Raw genomic sequence first — 8,742 nt, 5'->3', positions numbered from 1 at the left:
TGCTACTTACTTATGGTTAGACTGAAAGATCCTTTTTTTCCGTTCCATACTACTTAAAATACATGCGGCCAGCCCCTCCCTAACCACTAGTTCCCACTTCTGCAGGAGACCGGCTTTGAGTGCTTTTATGTAAACCACTGCAGTCAATGTCCCGTTGGTTGATTGATAATTGCAAATGTATCTGCCACTTGCTGCACAGTATGGCCAGTTAGTGGAAAAATAATGGCCCTACCAGCAGGATTAGGGCTAGACATAGAAGGCGTGAACTTTAAAATTTGAGCGGTCAGTGATCCTGTCAACACTAGTCCGCTTGCCAAACTTCGATTGAAAAATGGAAGGATCCAGTGAAAGATCAGCCACACAGCAACTGCATCCTATCCAATGCAGCCACTGTTCGGATGACCAGACAGTCACGAGTGCTGCAGCTGTCTGAAAACATCCAACAGTGCAGACTCCTCTATCCATACTGTTTAGTGCAAATGGCTGAACAAGGGACTTCACCAGTTCAGTCTCCAGGCTAAAGAAAATAAATCGGAAGGATGCAGTAGTGTGTGGCTAGTATAACAGGAAACAAAAAACTACAGTATAAAAAGGGACTCAGAAAATTAAACACTGTTGTGTTAATGCTAGTGACAGGCTGCACCATTTTTTATTTGATCGATATTTACACTTTAAAAAGGATAGGTATATCCTGCATTATTCTCAATTAATGGAAATATCCTACTCACACATTTGAAAATTTTGCATTGCCTCTGTAATGACAATAGAAAAACCTCACAATTAAAATCATAAACTGATGAATGAACAAGAAGCATTAAAACACTGCATAAAATACAGAATTCTGAGATATTCATTTGCTGCCATTTGTAGATCTTCCAAAAAAAAAAAAAAAAAAAAAAAACACCTATCTATTGGTTTGAAGAGTTGAGTACCTTGCATACCATATTCATTATTCTTATGCTGGCCATACACGCAGATTTTCGGCCGAAACACGTAATTTTCGCAAAGATCGTTCAACAATCGTGCCGTTAGTGTCAACTTTACCAACCATTTTGACCGTGGGGCCATTTTAACTACAGTGAATATGTGTATGTTGTAATCGAAACAATAAGAATATTCTGTCTTGTATAGTTTATATAGGTTTTTATTGTTATCCAACGGTAAGGACAGTCATGGAAACTAGTTTATTCTGTCAGAATGTGGGCAATTCGCTGTCGACCGGCAAATAAAATCGCTGAATCTGCAAACAACCAAAATGATGTGCGTGTATGGCCAGCATTAGGCTGGATACAGCCTGTTATATTTTCTTGCTTTGATTGTTGAGCATGAAGCATGTATATAGAATGCACAAATACAAGGATTGTCAAAAGGACTACAGCATGATGGTACACATAGATAATTGTCATAACCAGAAAGAAGCCAATTTAAAAAAAATTGATATATTTAACTTGGCCTGCAATCACTATATCAATTTTTTACATTTTGCCATATAATGACCAATTACAAGACAAGTAGCTCCCTCTGGTGGATAAAAGCACTGGGGTGCAATCAATGTTGGGCTTCTCAATTTACTAGGGTCAACATTTATTGTACTGCGCCACAATGGAAAAAAATAAATAAAATAGGATTCTGAAACTGGCACATAAAAAAAAAAAGACAAAGACAGAAACAACGCATAATTTAATTGATTCTCCAGACCAATATATGGGTATATCATGCGACACAGCTTTGCCAGGAGTGGGGTACTTCTATCTACTGGGATCCTACTCAGCCGCAAGGCTGGGTTCACACAAAAACCAACAACTGCTGGAGCGCCACTAGGAAGTGGGATGGTCATTACTTAATCTAGCAAAGATAGTAATTAGATTTCTGTGTGGTGCCACATCTCACATAACACCTGATTAATGTCATACAGACAGAAGCTCATGGGATCCAAGCCTGCAAGTCTATGACCTAGGGAAAAGATAGATTGTTTGGTAGCTATTTTCAGATATCCATCTGCCATCTCCTCTCCAAGGCCATTTGTATAAAAAAATCTCTTGAGATTTTACACACCTAAATGAATACATTCCACCATAGTATTCTAAAATGATATCCAGTAATAGATTGTCAACCAGAGATTTTAGTCATGTGAACATTCCTGTGTAGATCAGACACACTTCATTCTCTTGCAAAATAAATAAATTACCTACTATTCTTTGGAAAATATCCCATCCAGATTTAGCTAACCCCTGAGCATGACCCAAAGACTGGGTAAAAAAAGAAGGCTGATCGATTTTCTACCTGGCCTATTCGTTCTGGATATTTCCAGGACCCATTGAAACCACACTTGATACATCTTGAAAATGAGCTTAGAAGCAAATACAGAAGGTTGTTTTTCCCCCATGAGGAGGGCACTGCATAGTCAGACGTATGTATGGAACGTTCCAACATCATTAACTGTGCAGAAGAAGCCAAAATACACAAACACAAATGAACAGCCACAACTGAATATTTCATGGGCTGAAAGAAGTCAAAGAAAATTCCATCTTGGCAAGTCAAAAAAGGACACTGGCAGGGGAAAGAAAATCTACAAGGCAGAAGAATGGCGATTCCACTAGGACTCTTCAACCATTTGTAGAAGAGAGTTGATTGCAGCTTCCTTGTTCCCTCGGTATTCCTCCAGAACTGATTTAATGACCTCAGGGTCCATTGTTGGGAACATCTCTTTGAGGGCTTTAAGGTCTTCGTCCCAAGATTGATGCTGAGGATTTAATGCTGGCTGTGGTAGAGTCATTGGTGCTCCAGGGTTGTACATACCTGGCATACCTAGAAGAAAATTAAAAATGATCAACATATATATTTTTTTTACATCTGTCACCAGACATGAAACAGATGCACCGTATTTAAACAAGATAAACCCCCCCCCCCCCCCCCCAACAACCACACTAGTCAGCACTGGACTTTTAAGGCAAGGAAAGCCATTGCCTAGGGGCAGCGCAGGCACAGTGATAGCCAATGCCAAAATTCTGCTGCAGGATGAAGCTGCAATGTGAAATATTGTTTTGAACAGACGACACGATCTAATAATAAAAAAAAAAAAAAAAAAAAAAGATTTGCACAATAAGGGTGGTGTGCCTACAAGAATTGATGTAGAATTCTGGCCCTGACAAAATGCTGAACTCCAGCAAATACTTCAGTAAAAAACAAAACAAAAAAAACAAAGAATAAATCGCAGAATACACATTTAAACTGCTTATTTTGCAGAGTTCTTATAAGGAAGACAGCTGGTCATACCATCTAAAATTAAGTTACAACATATAAATGAATGTATGAACCGAAAAAACAGCAAAGTACTTATAAAAAAAAAAAAAAAAAAAAACTAGCAGCATTCTACATGATAACGCTAAGGTTTTATATTGTAAAAGTGTTTTCTGGAAAGGCAGGATAGACTTTGGGAGCCATCACTGCTGACCTGTTCTTAACTACTTGCCGACCTGCCACCGCAGTTCTACGGCGGCAGGTCGGCTCCCCTGCATGAGAGCCCGTACAATAACGTCGGCTCTCTTAGCGGCCACTAGGGGCTCGTGCGCGCGCCCCCTGCTCGTGCCTGACTCCTGTGCGGGTGCCCGGCGGGCGCGATCGCCGCCGGGCACCCGCGATTGCTCGTTACAGAGCGAGGACCGGGAGCTGTGTGTGTAAACACACAGCTTCCGGCCTGTCAGGGGGAGAAATGCCTGACCGTCTAAGACGTTCATACAATGTATGAACAGCGATCAGTCATTTCCCCTAGTGAGGCCACCCCCCCTACTGTTAGAACACACCCAGGGAACATACATGCTATAGTTTTTTTGTAAACTAATCAGAAACTGACTGCACTGGTGTGAACTAGAGTCATTGGAATACATGAAAAACGCTGCATGCATTATTAGTGCAGAAAAAAAAGCGCACGGAACTGGCACTTACTCAAGCTGGTGCACACAGAATCTGGTGCAGCTGTGCATAATAATCAACTTCTAACTTCAGCTTGTTCAATGGACACAGAGCAGAAATGGGAATTCTTCAAAGTGACTAAGCATATTCCCATGGGCAAGATGTTTAACCGCTTGCCGACTAGCAGCCGCAGTTATACGGCGGCAGGTCGGCTCGGCTGCGCGAGATCACGTAATATTACGTCATCTCCCAATTCAGATAATAGGGGCGCGCGTGCCCCCCGCTCGCCCCTGGTCCCGAAGCGCATGCCCGGCGGGCCCGATCACCGCCGGCACCCGCGATCGCTCGTTACAGAGCGAGAATCGGGAGCTGTGTGTGTAAACACACAGCTCCTGGTCCTGTCAGGGGGAGAAATGCCTGATCGTCTGTTCATACAATATATGAACAGCGATCAGTCATTTCCCCAAGTCACTCCACCCCCCCTTCAGTTAGAACACACCCAAGGAACATACTTAACCCCTTCCCTGCCAGTGGCTTTTTTTTAGTAATCAATGCATTTTTATAGCACTGATCGCTATAAAAATGCCAATGGTCCCAAAAATGTGTCAAAAGTGTCCGCCATAAGGTCGCAGTACTGATAAAAAAAAAAAAAAAAAAAAAAGAAATCACTGATCGCTGCCATTACAAGTAAAAAAAAAAAAAAAACAACTTTTGCGCAAACCAATCAAACGCTTATTGCGATTTTTTTTTTAAGAAAAATTTGTAGAAGACTACGTATCGGCCTAAACTGAGGAAAAAAATGTTTATTTTTATATATTTTTGGGGATATTTATTACAGCAAAAAGTAAAAAATATTCATTTTTTTTCAAAATTGTCGCTCTATTTTTGTTTATAGCGCAAAAAATAAAAACCGCAGAGGTGATCAAATACCACCAAAAGAAAGCTCTATTTGTGGGAAAAAAGGACGCCAATTTTGTTTGGTAAACAAAGCATGACCGGGCAATTGTCAGTTAAAGCGACGCAGTGCCAAATGGTCCGGGGCTGAAGTGGTTAAAAGGCTAAAAATAAAACCTATGTGGCTCGCGGCAATAGTTAAAACGGCTATAAATAATAAAAAAAGTGCCTTTAAAAAATATCAAAATGAAAGAACGCCATAATCATTAAAATGTTAAAAAGTACATAAACAGAAAAAGGAAATCAGGGATGCAACAATTCAAAATGAACAACAGATTGCAAAAGATAGGACAAACCCTCAAAAATTCTTCAAATATATTAATAGTAAAAGGAGGTCAAGTCTGAGCATGTAGGCCCTTTACAAAATAATCTAGAGTGGGTGACTGGGGACAAAGAGAAGGCTAATTTATTAAATACTCTTTAGCTCTGTGTATACAAAAGAGCATGGGTGAGCTCATGTCCATAATGGGGGTGGTAGTGACACAGCCCCAAATGATCCACAATGGCTCAAAAGTGATATGGTCCTTAAATATTTAGACAGAATAAAGGTGGATTAAAGCACCTGGACCAGATGGCATCCACCCACGGATTCTAAAAGAATTGATCTCTGTCATTTCAAAGCCATTGTATCTAATTTTTAGGGACTCGTTAATGACTGGAATGGTACCCACTGGATTGACGCAGGGCCAATGTGACACGCCGATCATTCTCGAGAGGCAGAACAAGGCAGACCACCACTGTGAGAGGGGAAAATGGAGATCTTGCATTTCTGCCAAGCAGAAACACAGATCTATGTCTTCCTCCAGTCAAAATACATCCTCCATAGGAGCACACTAAACCCTTTGATCACCCCTGATGGTAACTCTTTCCCTGCCAGTGTCATTGGTAATTTTTTTTTTAGCATTGATCACTCCATTAGTGTAACTGGTACCCAAAAAGTGTCATTCGGGTGTCTGATATGTCCGCCGCAATGTCTCAGCCCCGCTAAAAAAGTGGATGGTCAAGTCGCAGGTGCAACTTAAGGTTCGTCGGTCTCCCGGAGGGGGTGGAGGGGAGAGATCCGCAGGACTTCCTGGAAAAATTGCTTAGGGATACATATGGCAGAGAGGCCTTCTCCCCCATGTTCGCGGTAGAACGGGCCCATCGTATGTCGGGCAGGCAGCCACCACCCGGGGCGCCCCCCTGCACGTTCATTGCCAAATTTCTAAACTACAGAGACAGAGATGTCATCCTCCGGCTGAGCAGGGAGAGAGGCAACATCCCCTTTGACAACAAGATGGTGGCCGCGTATCCGGACTTTTCAGCCGAAGTTCAACGCAGGAGGAAGACCTTCATGGAGGCCAAGCGACGCCTGCGGATCAAACATGTGAAATATGCCATGCTGTTCCCGGCCCGTCTCCGCGTGGAAGGTGAGGACCGGGCCTACTTCTTTGACGATCCGGAGGAGGTGCTGGCCTGGATGGAGCGGCAAGACAGACGCAGATAAGTAACCAGTTCTCCCTGTCCCCCGGTACATTGCAGATAATGGCATCTAGGCCCTGAACTATTGATTTTGGCCACCTCACCAGTGATATCGCGGCCCTCAGCTGTCCTTATGTGTGGGAAGATCTCCCCCCCATCCCTCCCTCAGAACATCCTCTATAGTGTGCCCGGCCTTGCCGCACCTTCCCCCACATGGCCGCCTTCGATTTGCGGTCCTCTCCCCCCTAAACGGAAGGCAGAGGGCTCCAGACCGCATCCAGACATTGCTCTTTGATACTCGGAGCCCCTGCGTCACCTAGGTGGCCCATACAGCACATAGAGATCCGGAACCCTGTACTGTTCACTTGGCTGGATTGTACCTGAGAGAACGAACAGCGTGCTGGGCCGAGCGGGGGGATAAATATTCGTTCCCACACCTCTGAATACCGGCCTGCTCTACCTACGATCCGATGTCATTGAAAATCTCCATGGGTATCTCTCACCCCTTCTTTTCTTTTTTCTCCTTGTTCTCCCCCTGGATTTTTCTCTTCCAATTTTTTTTTATTTATTTTATACTTTTTTATAATCCTCCTCCTGATTTCCACTGACTTCCATTCTCCCTCTACCGGCGGAGGGAGGCACACTGCAAGGACACGCACTGGTCAGCGTGACAGGTCCTGGACCGTGCTTGTGCACGCAGCGGAATTCCGCCCCACTAGCAGCAACCCACTATAGTCCTTTGGGGAACACCTCAGCGCGGTTCCACCCAGGGTGGCCCGGCTGGGTAACACCCGGGATCGTGCAGGTGGTCCCCCAGAGTGTATTCTGGATAGCTAGACTGTTACCTGTTATTTTGCAAAGGGTGCTGCTCTCGCCATGTTGGCAGTTGAGGGTTCAAGCCCGCACCAGTTGGGGAAAGTGCAGGGCGGGGTGGGGGGAGGGAGGGTTGCAAAAGTTCTGGGTTGTAAATGATTTCCTATTGTTTGATATTTCAACTGAGCAAAATGTGCATAGATTGTTGGCATGTAGGGATGTGCACAGTGGTGGGTACGGGGTTAAGCAGTGTGCAATCAAATGTGGCCAGAATCCTGGAGTTCATAGCCTACCCTGGTATATCCCATGGCCACACTAAAACTACTAACTTGGAATGTCCGAGGGATGAGGGACTCGATTAAGCGATCTGCAATATTTGCAATCCTCAAAAAACAGAGAGCGGATGTTGTAGTCCTAGTCGAAACACACGCGGAGGGCCTTGCCCAACGGACGCTCAGGCGGCCGTGGGTGGGCTGGGACTTTCACTCTGTCCATACCTCCCACTCCAGAGGAGTCTCTGTACTAATCGCTAAAACGGCACATTTCGAACTCCAGGATTCAGCGATAGACCCGCAGGGCAGGTATGTCTTCCTAAAAGCTAAACTGTATGGGGACCAGGTCCTCCTTATGGCATTCTATGTTCCACCCCCATTTCAGTCCACTATAGTAGTCTCAGGATTTGACTTTATGGCCCTACACCCCGACACACCGGCAATCTGGCTGGGAGACTTTAATACGGTCCTAGACCCCTCACTAGACAGAATGGCCAGAGAGCAGGCCGCACCTGCGGAATCGCGCCCTACTAGATTTGCGAGACTTCTCGCGGATTTCAACCTAGTTGATACGTGGAGATACGGGCACCCCACAGACCGGGCGTACACATGCTTCTCGACCTCTCACCACTCAATGTCCCGCATAGACTTGATATTAGTATCTAAAAAGCTTCTCCCAAGAGTGAGGGACTCGGGTTTTTCCCCTCGGTCCCTCTCCGATCACTGCCCATGCTGGACGGAACTGTCGCTGCCCCGGGCTCGCCCGCCACCCTCCTGGCGGTTAAACCCATTCTGGCTAACCCTGCTCCCGGAGGACGCGAACCTAGCCACGGAGTGGGAACATTATTTCACTGATAACTCTGGGTCTGCGTCCCCCCGGGCAGTTTGGGAGGCCTTTAAAATCCACGCCCGCATGATACTCTCATCCCGCATCAACTCCCTTAAAGCCACTGCGGCGGAGACATTGGATAGAGCCACGGAACTTGTGATAGCAAAAGAGAGAGAATACACTGCCAACCCGACCGCTGACCTTGCAGCGGAGCTACTGCTCTGCACTAGGGCGGCGGACCAATTACATTACGAGAGATCGAATCGCAAACTCTTCTTTCTCAGACAGCGGACGTTCGAACACGGGGAGAGAGCGGGAAAGTTACTTGCCTATTTGGTACACTGCGAGGAAAGACCCCCAGTGGTGATTTCCCTGCGCTCTCCAGCCGGAGATCTGATAGCTGACCCAGAGAAAGTGGCTAGTAGGTTCCACGACTTTTTCTCCTCTCTGTACGACACAGTAGCCCCAGACACCGACTCCCTGTCGGACGACTTCCTAGCC

The 8,742-nt window shown here is 45.3% G+C and overlaps 1 protein-coding gene across 4 annotated transcripts in view; it reads right to left on the bottom strand.

The window, feature by feature from the left end:
- Positions 1-615: 615 nt before the first annotated feature.
- LOC120917300 (toll interacting protein) overlaps positions 616-8,742 on the bottom strand; it is an 81,447-nt gene continuing 73,320 nt past the window's right edge. For all 4 annotated transcript variants that reach the window (XM_040328499.1, XM_040328500.1, XM_040328502.1 and 1 more), the window contains one exon: positions 616-2,808. In XM_040328499.1, the coding sequence (XP_040184433.1) occupies positions 2,597-2,808 (212 nt within the window). In that variant the 3' untranslated portion in view covers positions 616-2,596. The remainder of the gene's footprint in view (positions 2,809-8,742) is intronic.

The sequence above is a fragment of the Rana temporaria genome, chromosome 11 (assembly GCF_905171775.1).
Source record: "Rana temporaria chromosome 11, aRanTem1.1, whole genome shotgun sequence".
NCBI classification, from domain to species: Eukaryota; Metazoa; Chordata; class Amphibia; order Anura; family Ranidae; genus Rana; species Rana temporaria.
Note: the sequence above shows the minus strand (reverse complement) of the source record. Positions and strands in the feature narration are given on the sequence as shown.